This window comes from Copidosoma floridanum, unplaced genomic scaffold (genome assembly GCF_036245765.1).
Source record: "Copidosoma floridanum isolate Cflo_tuat_1 unplaced genomic scaffold, Cflo_Japanese_pri ptg000001l, whole genome shotgun sequence".
Classification (NCBI taxonomy): Eukaryota; Metazoa; Arthropoda; class Insecta; order Hymenoptera; family Encyrtidae; genus Copidosoma; species Copidosoma floridanum.
This window is the reverse complement of record NW_028321878.1, coordinates 23,082,641-23,107,724: the sequence shown is the minus strand read 5'-3', so window position 1 is coordinate 23,107,724 and position 25,084 is coordinate 23,082,641. Positions and strand designations below refer to the sequence as shown.

The 25,084-nt window shown below is 32.9% G+C and overlaps 1 protein-coding gene across 1 annotated transcript; it reads left to right on the top strand.

The window, feature by feature from the left end:
* The first annotated feature begins 14,486 nt into the window (after positions 1-14,486).
* Positions 14,487-21,620, top strand: Prdm13 (PR/SET domain 13). Its single transcript, XM_089593360.1, has 4 exons — positions 14,487-14,699; positions 18,058-18,304; positions 20,477-21,167; positions 21,359-21,620. Exons 1-4 carry the CDS (start codon positions 14,487-14,489, stop codon positions 21,591-21,593), a joined length of 1,386 nt encoding a protein of 461 aa, XP_089449486.1. The 3' UTR covers positions 21,594-21,620.
* Positions 21,621-25,084: the final 3,464 nt, after the last annotated feature.

Below are 25,084 nucleotides of genomic sequence, written 5' to 3'. Positions count from 1 at the left end.
AAGACTGCATGTACAACAATGTGTCTAAAATTTTGGAACCCTGGACAAAATATCGAACGGAATGGACGACGAAACTAATACCGATGTTATGCAAGAGTTTTAGATAATAACGACTATATGCATAATATGATATGTTATGATAGTTAACATATGACAGTTAGTGCAACAGATAGTCAGATAGACGGTAGTTACTGCGAAAAAATATTATGAAAAAAAGCTAAATTTAAATGTATCAAATAAAGCTAAAATTCAATATACACGAAAATTTTAATAAGTACATTTTTTATTACTATCAGTTTTTGTATTTAATATGTTAGTTAAACCTGTTGAATGAATAGCAATATGTTTGTAACGGTTTAATTATTTACAACAAGCTATTTAAATTCAAACATCAGCCGTAGCCCGTGTTATGCCCCATGCGCACTGCAACCTGTTAGTCACCTAGTCGCCAGAGATCCACTATACACCTATATACAGAATTAAAATAAAAAAATTGTACGTTAAGGAGGCTCCATCGTCTACTGCGGTAGTAAATTCAGTGACAATCGATGCGATGTCACTAGACGAAAGCTTCCTTTTATGCTAGTAGTATGTTGGTAATGAACTTTGTTTTATTTTCAACTGAATCCACCTGCTATTATACAGAGTTTACTACATATTTATACAATCAGCTGTCAAATAATCTAATATTAACGACTGCCGTAATTTACTGCGTTATAACCTTAAAAGTTTTCATGTTATTTAACAAATTCAAATTCTTTTTATTGTGGGCGCTCCCTAGACCAATATGTCTGGCAGTGTTTGTCACTGCACTCACAGAACGTAACTGCAGGCCAAAACAGTACTTTAGCTTTAGTATTTTATTTATTTTTTATTTTAGTATTTTATTTATTTTTTTACCAACAACGCATATAAAATCACCTGGTTTCTTAAAGATAAGAATGTCAGGGTTACGGAACTAATTTTTTTTTTGCTTGTACATTCTATTTTAGTAGTTTAATTGATCGTCAAAAGTTTGCTCCAGGCCTTCGACCATAAGAGGTTGTATTAAGCGGGCTCGAAAAGTGCAGACTTTGAAATGAATTATCTCCGGATTTTGATCGCCAACCCATACAAATAATGATACAATTGGATTTAGCGCAATTTAAACTTTTATGATATATCATTCAAAGTTCTTGTACATTCCGTGATGGAGCCTCCTTAAGCAAGGGAAAAATGCTTGAAAAAAAAGTGGCATTAAAAAAACGACTATTGTTACGACTATAATTACGAAATTTTTATAGAATGCATTCACTATACTTTCAAATTATTTCATATTCATTGTAACATATGTACAATATATTGTTAATTATATGCATACAAAAGTTGAATTAATATAATAAGTAGAGACATTTTTCAAATAAACGTATAAATTTAAGTTTTTAAAAATTATAAAGTGGTTTATAATTTTTTTTTCGTTACGCACATACTTTTATTTCTTTGTATGTGCAATAGTTACCGTTGGGAACTACTGTAGTTTCTATTGCATTATTATATTTAATTTGTATATGGTTATATTAAAGTTTTATTCTCTTATATGTAAACATTGTATTTCCTCAAAACTTTACTTTACGTTTATGACTGCTTGAGTTGTATAATATGGGGGACAAAAAAAACAATGTTTTACGATAATTTGAATTGCTTGTGCGCATTGTTACGTGATCGCATGCTCTTATATAGTATTAAAATATTTTTTGAATCATCTGAAACAGAGAATGTTTCCATATACCATTAAGTATGTTTTTTACCTCGTCAGTACAATGTCATGTTGTATAAGTAAGTATCTTTGATAAGTGTCGCCAAATCTAGGGGAACATGAGTTGTAAGGATTTTGTAAGTTTCATCAAACAATATTATTACTACTAATCATTTTTTTCAAAAAATATTTATAAACTATTGATCATGTGTTCTTCTGCTTTAATTTTTTACAAAGTATGAACATCTATATCGTTATTCTTCACACCCATTCATGTTATAAACACTGTAAAATATATACCAAGAGTTTATCTAAAATTACAAAATCTATCTTTCTGCTAAGAATGTATGTGTACAATTTTTATGAAAGTGATTTATCCATCGTAAATTTGTTAAGCAATAATTTATAGTTGTATTAAGTTATTCTCTTTAAATTTAGATGATTGTTATTATTATCATAAAATAATTAAATTATCTTAATCATAAATAAACTAAGTGAAATATGACGTAGCGAAAAACAAATTCTTTATTAAAACATGTAAGGTTTGTATTAATACATATTAATAATTACAATTATTCTGATCTGCTATTCATCTTTTTTTTCCGTTGTAAGGTAAGTGAAGTTTTGGCCTCTGTATTTGTAAAGAAGCCGTAAGTGTACTTACTCTTGTTTTAAGAGGGAAAGAGCGCCGGGCTTAAAGGGTAAGTACAATTTTTTATAGTTATTGTTGAAAAATAGTTTTTTTTACAATACTTATATAGATCATAAACGATTTGCCATAGAAACAGTTTCTTCAAAATAAAAACCTCAATTGTTTATTGGTTTATTAAGTCAAATAGTTTTCATTGATTTTCTTAATTTTACTCCAACTGCACTTATACTTTTTTGTCTTTGTACGGCAAAAGAGTACTCACGAGTAACTTCTTGGCACTTAGGAGTTCAAAAATAATTTTCTAGTAGAAGAGTCTAAAAAATAGATAAGCCTCGCTCTCGAGGATTCATATGGTGAGGACGTATAGTAAAACTTTCTATTTTTAGGGTTCAAAATAAGGTAAAATTTTTTCTTGAGCACACCTCCAGAAGTACATTGAGAGAAAAATATAATAAAAATTACATGGTAATCAGGTAGTGTTCGGTTGTCTACAGACTTTTTACTATTGGAACAATAATTTTTAGTGCTTAGAACAGTAATTTTTGTTGTAAGTATAGTGATTTTTACTGTTTGTACAATAGAAATCACTGTCCAGAAGGGTAAAAGTTAGGTTGGCCAAGGTAAAAAGTCCCTAGACGGCGGAATGACACCAGATTACCATTTCAGCACAGTAATTTTTATTACATTTTTCTCTCAGTGTACGTTTTTTGTCTCAGATATTCTTTCGAATAAAAAAAAAATACTTTGAACAAACAATCTATGTCTTGGCATAAACTCTGTTTCTAAAGGTTGGGATGAAATTGTTTAAGACAATTGGCTAATTCGATGCAAAACATAACGTCTTGCATGTAAGGTATGAGACACGATGACGGACGGATTGCCAGAGCAAAAAGTGTAATGTAAATTGAAGAATTTTATTTTGTGATAATTCTTATAGTTTAAGATATTATATTGAAACGAGTTTTATATTTGTAGTTTTTAATGTAAAACTAACTTACATAAAGTTTTGACAGTAAATGAGAAAGAAAAATTTACACCTTATAACTACTAACGCTATATATGAAAACAACAAATATAACAAATTTATTTTAATAAAAACTACGACTTTCATGTCTAAATTTTTGTCTATAAACATAATACATAGGAAGGTTAAAGGATATTAAATAAGTATTTGACCTTTTTAAACTCGTTTTTAAAAGTTTTTTTACCGTTTCCAGTGTTAAGATCGTACTATGGAGAAAAAATTACTAAACAAAAAATGTATTGTTTCAATGAGCTAACTTTTGTGATTAATACTGTTATAAAATTTTAGTTCGTCTCTTTCGAGGGCAGAAAAAAATTTTCTCGCAGTTTTTATATCTGTTTTAACGTCATAGAAAATCTACGCGCATGCTAGTGTAAACGTGTGGTACAGAAAAGTAATATTTTCTTAACACCCACTTGGTTATATAAGTAAAGATAACAATTACTTGCTTTAATGAAAAAAGACTTGATCACGTATACGCTCACTTTCATACTTATACCATAACACTTACTCAGATCACCCTCACATTGGGCTTCATATAAATTTGTTTTACGTCGTAAATAAATAACTTCTGAGTGATTGCTTTTTTCGCTCTGAAAAAATTATAAGCCACTTCATACATTGGTCGTCTTAAAAAAAAAAAATAAAGCTCTTAAAAAAAACTTTCGTTTTCAAGCTCGAAAAGCTTTAAATAGAGCCCAACATCCGTAATCGATATTCAAAGCTTGATAAAAGAAGACAAATTTTAAGAATTTTACAATATTTTTTCTTAAATTTTTATGCTTATTTTGTTTATAATATTTGATAGTAATCAAATTACTTATAAATATGCCCCAGAAGTGTGTAGAGAGTTTCAAACAGAAGGAAAATAAATCTCTAGAGGTAAGCATTAATATAACGGTCAAGACGTAAAAAAAAAAAAAATTAAAAATATGAGTAAAATCTTAAGATTAAGTAATTTTTCAGATTTTCAAATTGCATTACAGAAGAAACCCATGAGTTCAAGTTAAAAAAATTCAAAAAATTACGTAAGTTCATAAAAGTTATTTTTTCTATTTTTTTTCTACTTTAAACACTTACAGATTTGCTCACTTACAAGATTTATTAATGACTCGAAAGAAAAATATTCAAGCTTTTGTCAAAACATGCTCCCGAAGATTGAACAGGATAACAGGATCTTTTAAAAAAGAAGATGGAGCTATTGGAATAAGCTTCAAATTCTGTTTGAATCATCGAATAAAATGATAAGTATCAAAAGTTCAGAGCAGAATGAGCTTACGAATTAAAAATTTCATTAAAATTCATAATAATTTTTCACTCTTATTAAACTTTAAATGTCAACTATGGATATTGGGCACTGTTTGAGACTTTTCAAATGCAAAATCAAAAAATTTTTTTAACGCTTTATTATATGTTATTAAACATGTCCAAACTTTCGGAACAGAGACTATTTCATAAATCAAAAAAATCGTGAAGTATAATTTAAAACTGAGTATCGGAAAGTAAAAAAAATCAATTAAAAAAAGTCCAATCCCACTGTAAAAACTGTAAAAATTCGGTAATGTAGAGGTTAGGGCAAAAGTCGAGACATTATAGTCTGATATTCTTTTAGCGTTTGTAAAAATTTCACTGATTTTTTAATAGGAATTATCAGGAAGGCATTAGTGGGTAAGATAAAATTTTAGTTGTACGTACACACACGTACACACAGATATATATATATATATATATAAATGGAAATTTGTATAGTCATATAGTGAGGATAAATTTAGTCTACAAATTAAATTAGTTTCTTATTAAAAACATTATTTCTACAAAAACTGATTGTGAAATCAATATTTTTGTGAATGTTATAAATTTAAATTTAAGAAGCAAGCTTTCAAAATGCGTCTAATTGTTTAAACTGTAATGTCAACCTTAAATTAAAATCAAAGTACACTGTGGATGCATAAATATTTTAAACTTCAATTGTAAAAAGACAGAAAGTTTTAGTTTGGATTGTTTCAAGAGTAGTACTTACAAAATTGAAAAAATACACGCTTGGTAAAATAATCCTACGAATATTAGCGAATGAAGTAGTAAGGATCTCTCTCGAAAGATTTAAAAATTCCTTAAAACAAAATCTCAAAAAGTGTAGCTAGTATAGAAAAAAAATTTGTTAAGAGAGGGCGAAGAAAAGATTTTATGTGACATAAGTACATAAATTCATGCTAGTCCATGTGAATGATTAAGCAGTTTGGCAACACCAATAGTATTACAAACAGATATGTTTCTGCCAGTTACAAATTCATAGCAAGTCATTTGAAAAGCTAGCTCTTCCGCTTTAAAAATGTAGTTTAGAATGTGAAGTTGATACTTTTTATGATATAACTATATTTCATACAATAATTGACTAGAAACAGAACTATCTTCATATTATTACATATTATAAGCCATTGAGTTGATAACAATTGTATGGTGGCATATATTATGTGCACATAAACGCAAATGAGTCAATTAGTGATTTTATATTATAAATGTCAGAGAAGATTTTGCATGTTGTCAAAAGCTTCTCGAATTGTTGTAACAATCTTTCTTAAAAAAACTCCTGAAGTTAAAAATATAACACCTTTTTAAGATTTTGGGAATGTTGTTAGCTATTAGGGAAAGCAAGGCTACGTGCTTGAGCAGTCGATTTTTCAGGGCTAAGTAATAGTTCTTTACAGAAACTTTAGATGAAGTTTTTTTCTCAATACTTGATTCGCATGACCTCGTGTTTTTTCTCTTCTTCTCTTCTCTTTTTTTTCTTTTTTTTTTTTTTTTTTGTTGTAACGAACGCTTAACAGTATGCATCATGCGAAGAGCTAGTTTCTTGTTATTTGAAATAAAATATTTACGTGTGAAGCACGTGCCATAAGGCAGAAGACACTAGATAAGGCAAACCTAATGGCTCCTTGAAGTAGATAGATATAGCAACTTCAGCGAGTAGAAAGCTGTAATGACGGCTTACTACTCACTGAAGTTGCCGAAGGAAAGAAAGCAATTATTTGTTTTCTGCAATGTACATAAGTATCTATATTCGACTTTCTACCTGTAGTCATACGTTAAATCGTCTGAGTAATGTATATGATTTGTATAAACAAGCTGATTACGCTTGTAGCCAGTTATAATTATCGCTTCAGTTGTAGATAAGTATGTATACACCGATATACTTCATTACTATTAATGCTTAGTCTTCGCTTACTTCAAAGGTTAATGTCTTCAAATGAAAGCTATTTCATGCGAAGTTGCGTCCCAACAGTGAAATTTTAATCCTCACTTTCTAAAAGAGAAAACTTGAACTTCATACAAAATTTTAATTAGAAATGAACGTCATTTTATTCTCATTGTATACTTTATTGAGATAGAAAAACTATGAAAAAGTACGTCTTACTCCAAAGAATGTGTCAAAAAGCATCTTGGTATGTATACTCGTTTACGTGGAGGTACTTACGTGTATGTTAACGCGTGCACATGTTTCTAAATTAAAACGCCCTACACGGAATACGTTTCAAGGAAATTCGTCTTTATACTTATTTTGGCCACGATCCTATACAAAATGCCAAAGTTTTTAGCATTTTTTAGAATTAGGTACTCTTAGAAGAAAAAGTTACATGAGTTTTCACTATGAAAGCGTCAGTAAAGTTGCGACTGACAAACCTTAACAATAATTCATACACCACTGATAATTCATATACCACTGATTCATACTGCGTATTCATTCGTATTTTATCGCAAAATAAATCATTTTAGGAAATTTTTTTTCAGTCCCAAAAAGAGTGACACAAAATTTCGATGATACATCAATATTATAGATTTTGCGTTACAAGAGTATAGATTTTGAAGAGTAATAAGAAATTGTCAATCCTTACTGGTTCCTGATGTCATTTTTCTCTTTGATTGAAAAAAAAAAATTCCATAGCCAAACAGAAAAGCGTACAGCTAAATAAAATGAATTTTGCTGATACAAAAAATTACCATGAAGCTCTAGTAAGAATAATAGCTTAGACTCATTGGGTACAACGAGACCACTGCTTTTATGATAAAAGTGACTAATGTTCCTATTTTCTTAACGTTTCAATAAGCTCAATTATTTTTCAATATTTTAGCCTTCATTGCAAGTGAAACTTAGTTTTTTATTTTAATTTAATATTTGTTTCTAGAAAAGAAGGAGCAAAATAGCTCTATAATAAATATTATTAACGCTATGATGCGTGCTTATTTATAAATCCCTTTGAAAATCTGTTAATTCAATTAACGCACCTTATTTTTATTCTTAAATGCAGGTCTGTGATCCAATTGAACAAACAGTCTTACCTTAGAATTGTTTAACTTGTTTTCAAGGCATAGATAAATCTCTGAAGAGTTTTGATAGTTTTGTTTAGTCATATATAGTAGTCAACAAACTGACATATTTTACCAAAAAATTTGCAAATTCAAATGTTGTAGACCTTAAAAGAATACTTTTTTTCGACGCCCATTTAAAAGTAAAATTACTCGTGTTTATATTATAAGTAAAATAAATAAGAAAAACCGTGGTCAAATACAAAACTATGGTAAAAAAGGGTCCACCACTATCTAAAAAATACTACGACAAACAAAATACATGTAAAAAAAAAGAAAAATAGAGCCGGTCAATTGTTTACGATTAGTAACGCTTGCAGTAGGTACATCTCAGTGCTACGACCAACGAAAGCTTGTAAGTTCTAGGTTAGTTTTGCGACTAACATTAGCTCAGGACCATACTTTTGACACTTGCTTAACCGCGACGAATCGGCTTTATAATTTCGCTCCCCGGTGCGCAACACCGATGATAATTCCAGCCGTCATGTCAGCCCACCCTCGGTCCATAGCGATCAAACAATGCCAGCCGGCTGGGGTAGGTACTTGTACATACATTATATATAGACCCGTTGCTCTAACTCCACGATGCAGGGGGTTGCCCTCAATACGATACACGTTCGATGACGCTTTCTTCACGCTTACGCTTCCCAAATATGAGGCAGCGGCAGACTCCAACCCCCGCGTCCTTAGCACAAGTCGCATGTACAAGCGTGACGACGCCCGCCCGGTGCTGAGGGATCATTATGTGGCTTTTGCCGTACCACTGACACCCATACCAGACGATCAAGTGCATCGGCAAGGAAAAACCCGTCACATGCGGAAGATGTGCCCAGCACGGGCATGATTTATTTTCAATAGCAGCCAATCCCTGCGCACCTTTTTATGCACTCCTGTATACTCCTAAAATAAAATTTACAAACTCCTGGGACCTTATAAGCTTTCACCGTACATAATTTTAGTTCTCAGTATTGCTTTCATGTCAAACATCGTACAATCTCACATTATATAGCTTCATAGTTGAAGTTAAGCAGTACTTCTAATCGTTAAACTTCGTTTAAGCTATTTTTTCCCCAGTGTTACTAGAGAATGTGTCTCTTGAATTCATCTATGAGTCATCAGAGCATAGGTCATTGACATAATGTAATGGGATTAATTAGTCAACCGCAAATAGGCAGTAAGTTCGTTATATGTATACATGATGGTCGCTCAAGTGGACTATTTTGACAAACTTCACTAAAAAATCTAGTATTTAAACATAACTATAAGACCTTACTTTTAAAAAGAACCTGTGCGAATGTGTCAGTGGTTCTTGCTGAGTGCGATGCTTAGTGTGAGTTTTCCTTTGGTAGATTTCCCTTGATTACCAAAATACTTTATTTTTCTCATAGCTCACTGGTTTGACTTTATTTGGAAAACTATGTAATGAAAAGATATTTAATAAAGTTGAATATTGCTATTAATATTTCATGACTGAAAAGAATCGTGCAAACGATTGCAGTAAATTGGTTGCCTCGGTTCGTAATTATTTAATGATTTTGAATGCAAAAAAATTATTCACGCTTTGCACCTATTGTATAGTGTGGTGTCCCAGGTTATGGATGAATTGGATCATATATGACTTCATATTTTTCAAATTTAATTCAAATTTTTTAAATTAAAAAAATAAACATAAAAATAACAATATTCATGTAAAAATTTTGTTAAATCACGATCCATTTCGGAGTATCAACTTGACAATAATCACTAATACTTCCAGAGCGTAGGTAATAACGTTTCTTCCAGCACTCCACACGTATCATACTTAGTTAGAAGAATATTTTTTCAAAATACAATTTCGTACTAAGATATCTAGCATTGAAATTTTCAAATTAGAGATTGTTTAATTAGTTCACAATGTTGATTAGGTTATAATTTGACGCCTAATGCAACACTGAGTCTTAATTTCGAGTAAAAACTACCCTTCAACATTAGTTCTTAAGCGTATTAGTTGGGTTATTCGAAAGTCATTATCAGTATTACTGTTAATTTTTCGACTATACAGTGTAAAAGTATTATTTTATTGGGCTTACATACATTGATTATCAATATCTGGTGTTAAAGTAAAAAACTTGGGTGTTGAACTTAAAGATAACTTGTTAATATAATTGACCATCAAACTTACATAGAAACTGTCAGTTATTTTATCGGTGTTCTCAAAGCTTTGAAAAAAGTCCTTAGGTGGTGATGAGTCTTTTTTTATAGTGTTTATTCTTTTGTGCCTCGTCCGTTAAAAAATGAACATTATTCAACGTATGAATAACTATTTTTCTAGAACAACACGCTATTGGTAGTAATAAATAACTAGATTTTTTTCATCTTTTAATAACTGTCATAGTCGCAAAGGGACGCTTGAACGACACTTCGCTGACTATTGATTTATTCTTGTCTTTAATTATTTGATGATGAAGAAAATCTTAAGACTACATTGTTTGATTTAAATTACTTTGTTAATTGTGCAAAATGTAACCAATACTGTAATATTTACAAATATAATGTAAAATGTCCCTTACTGAAACAAGGCTTTATGTACTCGTTTACTATGAAGCATAAAAATAAATACATTACGTTAGTAGGTATTTAAAAAAAAATAAATAAATAAATAATAATAATGACAGAAATTTTGACAACTGTATTTCAACGAGCTTTTGATCGTTTTTGCTTTCATCAAAATAAGTAATAAATGTATAATCAAATAGTCATCGATAGTTGTTTGGATGAATATCCTTTGTAGCTCTTATGGGCGTAAAGATGAGCATGAATGATTTCGTCAAAAAAGTAATAATTTTAAACAGTAGTGAAGATAACGATAATCGAAAAAAGTTTTTTTCATTAATTATACAGTGGCTTCGCATGAAGTTCCCAGAGCCAGAAAATTGATATTAATGTACTACAAAATAAATAAATAATATAGTTACAAAAAAATTTAAGGAAAAAAAAAACTATATTCAATGCTTTCGTTTTTTAAAAAGCCGTAGATGTATCTGCGGTGAAGAAAAAATTGCACGCTTTTGTCGACGAATGCGTGGAGATTATTTTTTATGTCAACGCGGTATTCTCGTGATGATGACTATTGAAATTGACAAGACAAAACCGAGGCAAGCACCGTAGGCTGGACCCCAAGAGCCACCAAAGGTGCACCACGGCCCCCCTCGACACCTATATATACCTACGTACGAATACGTATTCCAAGCACCAAGCGTCCCTGTCTCGGGGTCTTACGATAATACGCGGAAGATAATCGCGATATTAATATCGCATTGGTGGGTGCACACATGCGTGCGAGCGCCCATTCGTCACGGCGGAACACTTGCTTCCAGCCTTTGCTCTCCCTATGGGCTCCCCCTCCTCTAGCGAATTTGTTCTCTCTCTCTCTGGCCCAATAGCTCTTTGCTCGCGGTGGCTCTTTTGTTGATCTCTGATGTACCAGAGGAGTGAATGGTGCATGCGCGTATACAACTCGTACCCAGGGTGAGGAAGAGAATAACACCACATTAACATACAATACACACACACACACATACATACACACATACATATCAGTGTTTCTATCCACGCACAAACAGGATGATTCGCTCCCGTGTTATCGTTACGTATTGCGTAAACAGAGCTCAAAAACGCAACCGAATTACCGGTCAGATACTACACGTTATTGAAATGAGGAATAAATTGTTAAACATTTAGCATAGGCCACGAGATATTCGTGATCCGCGAAAAGAAGAGGGGGGTAGAGAAAAAAAAAAAAAAAAAAAAAAAAAAAAAACTTTAAAAGCTGCCAATGTTTGGGCGGAATATCCTCTTAATTCGAGTGACACGTAATCCCAGCCAGCTATGCTCGAAAATTCAATCGCGCGTCCTAAAATAGTTTATTGTTTGACCTTCTCTCGGGCGTTCAATTAAGCGAGCCGGCAGCTGGACGGAGAAAAACAGAGGGGCCGGGGGCCACGAGATGCATCAGGAAGGGAGAAGGGTACAACAACGCTCGGGGCAGGGGAACCTGCGAAGCACTTGCTGCCACCGCCCCGGTAGTGATGCGCTCGCGCGGGGGGCCCTGATAAGCGAGGGTGGCCGCAACCCAATACAAGTAACATTTAGCCGAGCCAAGTGCATACAGGGCCGAGCGTTGTTTAGATCCGCTCGAATTTCAGGGTGGCAGCGCTAGGGGTGACGCCGCGTTCCGTACACAGTGGGTCGTGAGCGGCCCTCTTGCGTCGTACATAGTCATTGAGCTACCTTCGTCGTCCATCGGCTGCTTCCCTTCTTCTTGACACGGGCTCTCGTAATGAATCACGTCGATGAGGTGGGAGCATGTCGAGTGAACGGGAGGGGCTCTGCCGAACACAGTTCAGCGTAACATTATCACGTACACATTGGGCTGCACTTGCATTCAAAAAAACGAGCTTATCTAATGATCTTTGGACAATGCGAGTTAATGTCGCCGTTGTCGTAACTGTGCGGGCGCAGAAAATGGTTTTTCGTAATTTTTGGAAAACGAGGAAACGATAAGGTCGATCATCTGTTAACATTTTGCCCAACTCGAAAGTGTGGCTGGACAAGCGTTCGGGAACTCGTAAGAATGAGATATCGACGTATGGCTTGAAATCACAAAAGCTCCTCGATGTATGAAACGCTATCAAAATCACAAACAGCTGGATTTGTCGCTTAGCGGGGCATGTATGCACGAGACTCACGTTTTTTTTTTTTTTTTCGTATCGGCCCCAGCACATAGGCATACATTTGTAGACGCGCTATCTAAAGTACCGATCGGGGTGCCCCAAAAAATGTCACCTTGCCCTCGGTATTGCGCAACCAAAGTAAAACACGCAAACGTACCTACTAGTTGGGGCAGAGCACGAGGGGCAAAGCGGCTGTGGAGAAGCGGAATCGCCTGGGGGAGGGTCAATTGATACTGTGAGCAGCAGCTCAGTCAGAGGATTAGCCAAACTCACGGGGACTTATCTCACCTACGCGATCTCGACGCGGGCGTCCGCGAAGAATGAAGAACTTAATTTGTTAATCAATCCTCGATTCTGATGTGCACCTTTCGCCACATCGTTGGCCATCGGCAGGGGCGCGTTTGATGGATCTGGCCAGCTGAACCGAACAATGTCTTTCGGAAGCGGGGCTTTTATTTATGCTACTCCTATCATGCATCGTGGCGGGGGAGCACCCTTTGGGGGAAACCGAGCCCCCTTACCACACACCCTACCCGTACGCCCCTTCAATGGACCTTAATGCACGGTCTTGCCCATCAACCTGTGGCAAAGTTCTTGGTATCCAAACGCTTTTCATTGCGTGCACAAACATATATATATATATACCACTTGAAGGTATCTCGGTTAGGAAACACAGCGTTTCTACTACTAGGTATGTTAGACGCGCTTCGCCCGCTTTAATTGTTTTATTTGATTTGATTTACATTTACGAATATTTTTCTATTTCGATATTAAATTTTAATGTACAACCAAACAAAATAGCTTTGTTTTATCATATCAGAAGTAAGAAAAATTAATTTTCTTGTCATCTATCGATTTTTTCATCAAATAAATAATTGTATCAACAATTTTCCATTTTACATACCGTAAGAAATATTTCAAGACCTTAGCTTGGTATAGTTATATACTTCCTCTTACAATAACAATTAAATTTAAGAGTACAAGCAAATCTAATAGTATCAAACTTCAGATAGTTGTAACAACGCAGACTAATTTTTTATTTCAATTATTACTTCGATTCAACTAAATTGATATTTATAATAATTTTTGCCAATAAACCATTTGATCTGTTTAATTTTAAAACTACAACGTTTTTAGTTGTCTTACATTATAAAATTTCAGTTATTTCAAATATTGGCTTTTCAAACTAAGGTTTTTTAAATTCATTTTCAAATTCACGCTCTCTTCGTGAGTCTCGTCCAATCACGGAACGAATAAAAAGGCTTCAGTCGCGTGACAATCAATTTTTTAAGATAGGATAGAATCAAAGTGGTATATCTGAGCCACTGCTGCGTGAAAAAAATCGAACGTTAATCCACACATTGAATTTGTTTGTTTGACGTTGGGACGATTGTTTATCAACAACATATAATTTTTCAAGATAATTATTTAAAAGCTTCAGTCTTTATGAACCGAATAATTTTCTTGCTCCACCAAAACCACGTTTTCTTATTCATGTGGCTATACGATAGGAGGGTGTCGTCAAAACAACTGGAAGTCAGAGGTACACTTCGAGACATTTAATGTGAGTCACTCCAAGTCGAAGACAATTCACATTTGGAATGCAATTTTCGAAAATCATCCAAGCAAGCACGGTTCATTGAGAAATCGTTCGTAGAAACGACACTTTAACGAGTACATGGAGAATATGTTATGATAAGCTCCCCCTCCCTCCACAGTCAGTCTACCTATACCGCTCGACGCACGATGGATCCTTATTGGTAGCCCACACATTAGGGTAACCAGTTACATGTGCAGCATAAAACTTATGGTACCGCTCGAGCGGGTGTCACTTCCAGTCTGTCAGCGGTCAGGGGAGAAATAGTTTTATTGCGCCTCGTGTCGGGTGAGAAAGTACAAGTTACACCCAGACTTGGCAAAAGTTTGGTGCCTGTGGTGAAGTGATACTCCAACGCTTGTTTTTCACCAACTTTATTTATTTATCATCGGCCAAAAGATCTCATGGTATCCCAAAGCCAAGAACTGTGTCCGCGATACTGGACGAACGAGTTGGCCATGAATCTCGAGTCAAAATCGATCGATATTCCTGAGCGCTTTTTGTCGAGCATCGAAACGCATAGAGTCAAGGCCGCAAGTTTTATCAATGAACATGCATTTACGGAAATCACGGACATAGCAAAGCTTTCGCAAGATATACCCGATTACCCGGATTACGTAAGTTTTTAAAATTTAATCTTATTCAAAGTGCTTCAATTTTACTTGAGTACTAGAAATTTAAAAAAAATGAAAATATTGTCACGTTTGAGGTAACAGTACAGTTTATTCGGAAAAATACTTTCTTAACTTCAAATGTTTCTTAGTATCGCTGCAGGTGTCATTACATCCAGTTTTAAATTTCACTATATCTATTCATAAATGTAAGGGTACATCCACAAAAAGTATCCAGCTTTTGATCCAGATTTTTTTATAAAAATTTTTGTCATTTACTATGTACGAGGGAAAAATCATCGAAACGGGTTTCAGTGGACGTGACATCCCTTATTCGTGATTTGTATGCTAAAATTATATCCATGAAGATGATATTTTATAGATTTAATAATTGTTCGTTAATTGTGGGAAAACGGTGTTACTTCCACTGAAACTTGTGTTCATGATTTCTCCCTCATACTATAATGACTTTACGAGCAAAATAAGCCCCATGTCGAGGGTGTGCCACAAAAAAAAATTATAAAAAGTGGGAGAAAAACAGGATATTATTTTGGATTTACTCCTGTATTTCAATATACCAAGAAGTATATTATCTATATGAATTTGTGAACAAAAATATTTGAATACAATTACTGAGCCGACAGTCGCGAGCCCAACGTTTTTGCTGTTAAATCCCAATCGGTGCATTAATCGCTGTATTGAACTGCGTAGCTGGCACTTTGTTTTTGGTTTAAGGTCTCGTTTATTCAACAAAAAAGTTATCTTTAATGTTTCTTTGCAAGATGAATGTCAACTAAGTGAGTAAAGTAGTCGTGTGGCAAAGTTCGCGAATGAAAAGTACATAAATAAATTTAGGTTTTGAAGCAGCAGCAACTACTCCAACTTCACTAGCAGTGTCGTTATTGTAGCGCCATATATAATATTGTTACATTTTTTCTGTAGTATTGACATAAATTATTTCTGAACTTTTCGTTGCTAATAAGAAATTTTACTTATTAATTATTATCACTCCCAAAATTTTTTCGCTCTGTGATAAATCAAGTAAAATACTAAAAAGTTTTTTTTACAAAATAGTGCAGTAGTCTCATTTTGACGTAAGAAATTTATTTCAATGCGTTGATGGGTTACATAAATTTTATGACGCCTTCTACAAGCACTAATGCAACTTGGATATCTCTGTTTACACTAGTGTTTTAAAATTTGAATTGTCTTAATACTTGGGAGATGCATCATACTCAGTTGTCAAAGAAGTATATAGAGTACACCATTATATGGTGCATTTTTACAAATAATTATTAGCAGTGGCTTCTGAAGTATGAAAAAACTTCCATAATATGTTTAAATAATATCAAAAATAAATTTTTATTCTATTTAGTAACAGATGAAGAATAAACTTAAAGTAGTATGTTGATCATAGTATAATAAAGAATATATCCCTGAAAAGACTTAAAAGTTTTATGTTTCTTCAGTCAATACACATAAACAATTGTTTAATGAATACCAGAGTTTTTTTACTAAGCATAATTTAACAGCACACTGAAAAATTGTAAGAAAGGTCTCTACTCTCTAAACGTATAATAATTATAACTACAAATTTAAAAATAAAAAACTACAAGAAAATCACAACGACACGTTTTCTAATCAAAGTAAAAAAAAAGCAAATCACTCGAATGCTGTAGAAATGATTAATGTCCTTAATTGTATGAGATAACATACAATTGAAATAAGAAAGTTCTCACATGAATAAGGTGGCTTTGTGCTATAATGAATTGGTAGCAGTTTCTTTTTTTGCTTCGTAAATTACTGCATTGTCAAATAAAGTAAGTTCAACCATAAGCAAGTGCATAAAAAGAAACTCAGGGGATGCTAACCGATCTATTAGGATTTGTACTTGTATTAAACCGCCCAACGTGTATTGTGAACAGATAATGGATAATTACTGCCCTGGTTCAATTGTATAACGTTGACTCAATGCACAACGACACTCATTATTATGCTCATATTTTCTTAACTTAAGTAAAAAAACGGCTAAAATCAAAAAAGCTGTTTTTTCTTAAAACGTTTCAACAATATTTTTATAATTTTGTTGTACTCATTACTAAGTGGCTGTTCATTGTTTGTACAAAGTTTTTTGTGCATAAACTAAGAAAAATATGGTCAGTCAGAGCTACGATACTTTGAAATGGCTTTTTTACGCTCACGCGTTAATTACTTGATGCACTATGGATAGTGTATCTTAGACACTACTTGGTCAGCTTAATCTGAAAAGAAGAACCTCTAAATATATACATAGATCTTCATTTATATTGGTTATTCTACCACAGTGTCGCAATGAGCTGTCGCTTATGAAGCGTTGGGTTTTAAATTAGTTTAAATAAAAAACCAGTTTAAAACGACAGTTTTTTGTGTTATTGCGGGCATAGTTCTTTGCCCGTATTTAATAAGCTTGTAAATGTTGATTAAACTCATTAATAGCAAAGAAAGTAGCTAAAGTATACACACTTTTTATTTATATTTCACATTCTATGCCAAAAATAAGATTTGAAACTCTTTTAAAATTACTGAATAGAAAAAAATAAAATGCTTTTTGTGTAGTTTTAACTAAGTGTTGCAGTAAATTGGATCAAAGTTTTTCACCATATTGCGCCAAAAAGACGGAATTTTTGTCCCACTTCATACGTAGTAATAACAATTGCATTTGATTTAAAAGTCTTTGCTTCAAATGTTACATGAAAGTTATATTGTGGCTACAAGTTGTTCTCTAGTCCTTTCCCAGACAAACTCTAAAAAGCAAGTTCCTAGTATACCTATTACGACAAAAACTATCAACTTTTTATGCTTCTTGTAAAAAGTATTTTGGATACACTTTCTCTCATATTTTAAAAATATTGTGGTAAATGTAAGTAATACGTCATGCTTCTTGCTGCATGCAAGCCACAGTGAGGATTTCTAAGGACTAAAAATTCGTGGAGTACGCTTGCTTGCACTTTAGATGGTTCTGACCGACCAAATTATGTTCCCTGTAGTGTGTGTAAATATCATGATGAATTAGCATTGCTGTTTATTAAAATAAAATTAAAAAAATTTCGTCAATAAGCTGTAGCAGTATTAACACCCAACTGAGGATTTAGTAATGTACAAGCAAGCCGATAACGTAAAGTTACGTATGACAACAAATAGATAACATTTAAATTATACTATATTTAGTACTATAAACTTCACTAGCTCAACAACTGCCGTGTTGGAGTTCTTGAGAAAAAAAACTATCGCCTTATGCCACTTGATTGCACGTACATACTACTTAACACACACTATACCGTTAAGATCTTGGTTGTTCATCTCAACAAACGTTTCTAAATTGCAGGTCGGCATTGTCGAAGCATCTGGCAGACTTTGTTCTTTGGACGGCATCGATAGCAGTCACTGGTTCAAAATTGCATCTCTTTCGAAAGATTGTCAAAGTTGCAACGTCATCTTGACCGTAACCGACACCGGACTTACTTTGAGAGCAAGCCGTCGAATCCTTCCAAGAGAGCCAATCAGCATGTGGTTTGCGGAGAACACTTTGGCCATGTTGAATATGCCATACCTAACTCAGGCGAACTTTTTAGGTATGTCTTGACTCCTAACAATCCTATAAATCTGAGAATTTTAGTATTCATGCATCGAGTACTAAAGTTGTTAGCCATGGTCTTTAGGTGGTTTATCGTTCGGTACCTAAAGCGTTTTACAAGGGATGGATCTTGGAGTGGCATTCGTGTTATCATCAAAGAGAACTTTTTGCTTATTACCATGCTAATTGCAAGTCTTAGTAATATATTAATACCTTACATCATAACTAGCCTTAAAACACGGTAAACTGTTGAAAACAAAAAAAAAGAGCCCGCTGTTATAAGTGCATGCGAAAAAGATAAAAAATTACCTACCTCTTTTAGTTCGTTTGTAAATTCATCATTTTTACCATTCTATTACAATCAGCAGAGAAAAAACTGTAAGACAATTTTTTTTAAATAAGGTGTGGGTGCCGGTGCCTTTCGTTATTGTATGTTATCTAAAACTCCAGCGATGAGTCTCTCGCAAGTACAAATAGTTTTGAAAATAGATAGTAATCTCAATTTTAGTTATCGTATTTTTTAACAACGTTTCGCTGGTCTGGCTTTTCAGTCTTACTAGGCTTGAGAAAAAAAAAAAAAAAAAAAAAAAAAAAAAAAAAAAAAAAAAAACTAATTACTATAACACACTGGTTACGACACTTCCAAAAAATAATTCCGTGTTTGTGCGATGTAGAAAAAAAAAATTTTAACTGTTAAAGTAAAATATACATAGTTAACGTCGCTGACTCATCAATGCTATACAATTTCTGTGTTTCGCAATAATAACAATAAACTTAGCTCATATTGGTATACGAATCAAAATAAATATATTCTCGATAAGAATTCTAATGAAGCTAGTAAACTTTATTAATTATATTTCACGAACTTTTAAAATTCTAGAATTTCCGAGAGAATTTTCTAAATAGTGGAAAACAAGACATATTGGATACATGTATGTCTCCATTCTTATTAATGCTGTTAGTATATGACACTTGATGAGTATCATTCAGTGCATACTTTCTTTATGATGTATTTTTGTTTCCGAGTCCTTAAAGCTTTTTAGTCCTACCGATGTATTCTGCTGGAAAGTTATTTATTGTATACAAATTTATGAATCATCTTTGTCTCATTAGACTTGTTAGTTTTATCTTTTTCTAGGCGTACAATAGTTTTTTATCTGTTATCGATAGAGAGGACGGTATAAATCCCACAGTGTGTGAAGAGAGTAGTTGATCTTTTAAAATAACTACATTTATATAGAATACTAATGACTGACGATGAGATTTATCTTGGGACTTTATTATTTTTCTGAAGCATGTGTTTGTGGAGTTTTACGTTTTTATTTATTAAATAATAAAAAAGACATTCGGGCTCTCAGTACGCCTTGTTTTCCACTATTAAGACAATGTAAAAATGTTAAAAGTTCATAGATTTGCATTTATAAATGTATTGCCTTTATTAAAACTGCTACAAACTGTTTTTGTTGTGATTCGTTATACTTAATAACTGACCGTGCTATTATCATAATAATAACTCGGACTTGTACAGCGTTGACCAGAGATATATATTTTCAGTAAATGAATAATACTTCTTGAGGTGAAAGTCTCGTTTTTCTGGTTCGTGCATGAACGAAATTGTTCGTTGAAAGTGCTATATTTGGTGTATCATTGTAATCTAGTTTGCTTTTTTGTTATGTTAAGCCTAAAGAGGCTGTCATACCTGAGTAAGTAAACAATGCTATAAATAAAATAACGAAAGAAAATCTTACTTTAATTTAGAAATTATTTTTACGTTGCTGGCAGCGAACATTTTTGAACAACATATTTGATTATTCTTGCATAATTAATTCAAAGGTCATTTTTATAAAAAATTATTTTCATGTCAAGATTCATAATATGATTAAAACAGAATATTAAAAAAAAAAAGATTTTTAATGTATTTAATTAAATACGTCATTGACCACAATATTTCATATATGAATCACCTTAATTGAAATGAAATATTATGAAAAACGTATTGCATCTTTGTGCCGATAACGTAACAATTGTTCTATCGATTCCATGTGATATTTTCGTGATATAACAAAAACAGTGCTGGTCATATTTATGAAAATAACGTTGTTAAGTGTTGCTTGTCATAAGAGAATAATCGGCATCTAGTGAACTAACTTAAATTTTATTTTCTTTACAGTTAAGAACTACTACACGTGTCACTTGTGCAACAAGATGTTTGAATCTCCAAACCCGCTGAAGATTCATTTGTTGCTTAAGTGCGATCATCTCACCAGCAGGTATCTGTGGTGGCACCTTGCCAAGGAAGTAATATCGATGAATACTCTATCGCACTCGTACCCCAGACCACAAGGCTTCTTATTTGGAATGACCCTGCCATCGTTATCGTCACCAGTTCCGATACCCTTAGGAAAAATCACGCCTCGGATTGGTGCCCTAATCAACAGTCTTAACGACACCCTTAGCAACCGCTCGTCAACTCCGTCGAACCAGATGTCTCCGAGTTTATCGAACCATGCCTCACCAGCACCACCCCCAGCTCGACAGCTCGGCCTGCTGTCCTACGACTCGAGCACATCTCCGTGGCTACAGGCCTTACCTCTACTAGAATCAGAGCTACCTTCCCACCACTCGGCATTTCGGCCCTACGTCAGCCCGCACCACTTCATGGCCGAAGTACTACCAGAGCCGAAGGAGAAGCCCACGTCAGCAGCCTGCTCGCCATACCAGCAGCCTGTTGAGCTCGTAGCAGCCAACCCGGAACAGGTGGAATCATACTACAGCAACTACGCCAAAGTTGGCAACAAGTTTCAGTGTGTCTACTGTGGAAAGCTCTATTCGAGGAAGTATGGACTGAAAATTCATATAAGGTAACTTCATTTCTTTTACATTTGCTTTTTATTGTGATTAATTAAGTTTATACTGAAGTAATAATGGAAACATATAAACCACTTGAAAGGCTTATAAGTACAGTTAAATTTTTTGTAGTTTTTTGTAATTTTTTAACCATTTTTAAACTGTGAATTTTCATATGTATTTATAAAACCCGCTTATGTTTCAGAACACACACTGGTTTCAAGCCATTACACTGCAAAATCTGTTCGAGAGAATTTTCAGATCCAAGTAATATGAACAAGCACATTCGCCTGCACTCCGGAACTGACATGCCTTACAAATGTCGTATTTGTAATAAAATGATGGTGCGGAAAAGAGATCTTGAAAGACATCTGAAATCACGACACGATGTAAGCCCAGATACAACATCTCATAATGTAATCGACGTTGTGAACGATTGACCAGTGGATAAACTCCATGTCTACATGACAGTTTGTGACATTAGTGTCTCATTTCGAATTATAAATAAATATTACGAATTTTTATACACATGTATACCACACGAACGATGTCTCCGATTGTTATCAGAAACTCAATCAATGATACATTATTTATATTTCTGTGTCAAATACTCTTTGTAAGTATTGTTATTAGGCACTGGTTCAAAACAGAAAAGATGATGGTTGTTTTTTTGTGAAAAGTTGGAGGCTCGTGAATAGTTTGTCATTGAAACGAGATTAGACAAAGCTGTTTCATAATTTCACAACGTTACAGTGAATTTGTTATTATATAAAATTCTTGTTTTCAAAAATAGTGTGAGCTACTACAACTGCATTTTTTAACGTTGATAGCTCATTTGACTAGTAAAACTGAAAAATAACTACCCTCAACATGTACAAAAATTATTTTTGTAAGGAAGAAATTTACGAAGGTACTCAAGCATAAGCGCTTTTAAGATACATTTTTTGTACATAACTATAAATACAAGTAATTGAATTGATTAATATATAGTTATATATAATTCTTTTGAATTAGATAAATAGTAAAAATATACACTTAAAATATTTTTAAAACTGATGTTAAATGTAAGCACGTTTTGTTTACGTATTTTATACACTAGTTTTAAGAATCATATTGTAAAAAGTGTACTTTAATTATACAGTATACAAATTGTTTCAAATAAAACCTGCTTGTTACTCAAAAGACTAGATAGTTTTTTGCATTTTCAACGGTTTTTTCCTCTTTCAAATGGTAATATGGATTTTTCCTTTCTCATAAACTAACCTTTGTATCAGTCAAAAACACCGCTCTAAAAAAGTTAAAAGGAATATACCTCGTAATGTGAGAAATGTAACTTTACATTTTATAAAAAGGCTATACGTATATATTCGTGTGTAAATGATTTATAGCGTTAAGCTGTGTCAAACTGCGAATCCAGGTACATTATAATGCATTAGCAGTTTGTGACAGTTGAATAAATCTCAAGGAAAAAAAGCAATAGAAAAATTCTATTATTTTATTTTGTAGGTAATCAAATTGCAAATTTGGAAAAAAAGAGGCAAGACACTATGAACATAAGCTAATCTAAAATTACAAAAAACTTCCACAGTTAAAAAAAAAGTTATTATAACTGATACATTTAAGTTACTTTTTATTTTATTTTTTAATATTGTTATTTTTTATTTTATTTTCATGACAGTACATTATAAGCAATATTTGTTAATATACTCCAAGTTCATACACAACCTTGATTTCAGCATTAACGCTGAATACTTTAACAGAAATAAAATTTCTCTAGATTAAGGAGGCTCCCTCGTGACAGTTCCCGAACCAAGACCAGATGAATTAAATAGTTAAAAATTTACTGAATTCAAAGGTATTAATTATTTAATTATTTATATCGCTTACCCTGCGAAATTTCGAGATATCATTAATTTAATGTAGCTATTTCTAACACGTATTCTTATGGTGGAGCTCGCACACACGATGAAAACAACTTAAAAACTCGAATAAATCAACAGTTTCCGTAATAAGAGAGCACACGTTTTGTAGATAAAAACCTCCTCTTTCAAATGACGCCTAGCAAAGTAAGTGTTACTCTGGAAAATTTCGAGATATTCAATTCAAAATTGATCAAGTCATTGTATTTCCACAGGTTAGCTGTGTTCCCTTGTGCCAGTGATGCTAACTATTTCTGAGTTTGCGAGCAAATTCGAGACCTACAATGAGGGTTGGCATTTCTGCACGAGGGAGCCTCCTTAAGAGGAGATAAGGGTGAGATTACATGGAGTCTGGCAGTCTGCAGACTGGCAGAATCGCGCTAAGTTTAAACTATGTTTAAATTATAACATCTCAGAATAATTTAGTAAAATAAAGAAATAATTGTAATTATTGTCATAACAGAATAAAGGCTTAGTTACAATCAATTTCATTTACAATAAAACGTGTCAAATATTATCTTATAACTTTTTTTATAGATTTATGTTAACATCGCACAGTCGGTCAGTAGGGTCACTGATGTAACCTGGTATGTATAACAATATGTAACTGTGACAAAACGTTTTTCGTCGCCTTTTTTTTTCATAAATATTAGTTAATACAGAAATGCAAAAGTATTACGATAATTATTTCTTTGCTTACGTAACAGGTTTTAAATATTAATATTGAAACATATTTTAAACTTAGCGCGATTCTGCCAGTCTGCAGACTGCCAGACTCCATGTAATCTCACCCTAAGAATATGCATTTTTTTTCAATTCGTAGGTCATGGTACAGCAACTAAGAAAATAATAAAGATAAAACCAGAAAAATCCAACTTGATCTAAAATTTTGAGAGAATTTTGCAAATTTCAAAAACTTTAGTATACGTGCTACATATAAGTTACACGGTGGTTTCAAAAATAAACGCCGTAAAATTATTTATATAATATGCATATGAGTTCATTACTGGCAGAGTTTGATTATAATTTTCAAATTTGTACATACCCTAAATATGAGCATCATTGCTAAATAATTTGACAGAAATCAATAAAATATCTCTAGAACGGAAGAAGATAAAAATATTCATTTTTTTTATTTGTTGGCAATTTTTCAGCAAACGAGAAAATATAGATGTTAAAACCTTAAAAACTTAACCTTACCTGAAATTTTGAGAAAATCCTGCAAGTTTTAAGAACTTGATTATAACTGCTATTAATAAGTTACTCAATGGTTGTAACAAGCAATGTAGTGAAGCCGTTTATATAATTTATATATTCATAAGTTCATTCCAAGCAAATTTTGATTATATTTTTCAAGCTTATACATAAATCAATCAAATGTTTTTAGATCGGTTTAGATCGGAAGAAGAAAGAAATATGCACTTTTTAATTTGTGGATAATGTTACAGCGATATAAAAAATACCAGCAGCATTTTAATGATATAAACTAACCTAAAGTTTTAAGAACACCTTATAATTTTTTATACATTAGGTATAACCTGTTGGTATTATGTTACTTATTCATATCCATAAACACTGGAGAAGATTTTTCGTCTCCTTTACCTTATAATACGTTATGAACAAAATTGTATAAATTTCTCATGAATGACACGTAACTTCAATAACAGCGTAAACGTGAAAAACTTAGCTGATGTTAAATATCTACAGATACAGGAACAAGATAAAAATTTACTTTTCTTGAATTTTTCATGAATGTCACCAGGGACAAACAGGGACAGTCAGAGACAAACACCTCACCTTGGGGGCGGTTGTGCTGTTATTGAAAAAATAAGTATATCTACCTCAGTGGAAGTTTGAAAACATAACAAAATGTAAGAAAACTAAACATGTGTAATAATATGCCATAACCCATAAGAAAATGTTAGAAAATGTACATTTTTTACATTTTATTACGTTGTGTTACGTTTTCTTACGTTTTCTCTACGTTTTGATATGGTTTAGCACATACTATT

Coding starts and splice junctions, on each gene's coding strand:
- Prdm13 (XM_089593360.1), top strand. CDS start 14,487: ATGGTATCCCAAAGCCAAGAACTGTGTCCGCGATACTGGACGAACGAG. Junction 14,700..18,057: donor TACCCGATTACCCGGATTAC/GTAAGTTTTTAA, acceptor TCTAAATTGCAG/GTCGGCATTGTCGAAGCATC. Junction 21,168..21,358: donor GGACTGAAAATTCATATAAG/GTAACTTCATTT, acceptor CTTATGTTTCAG/AACACACACTGGTTTCAAGC.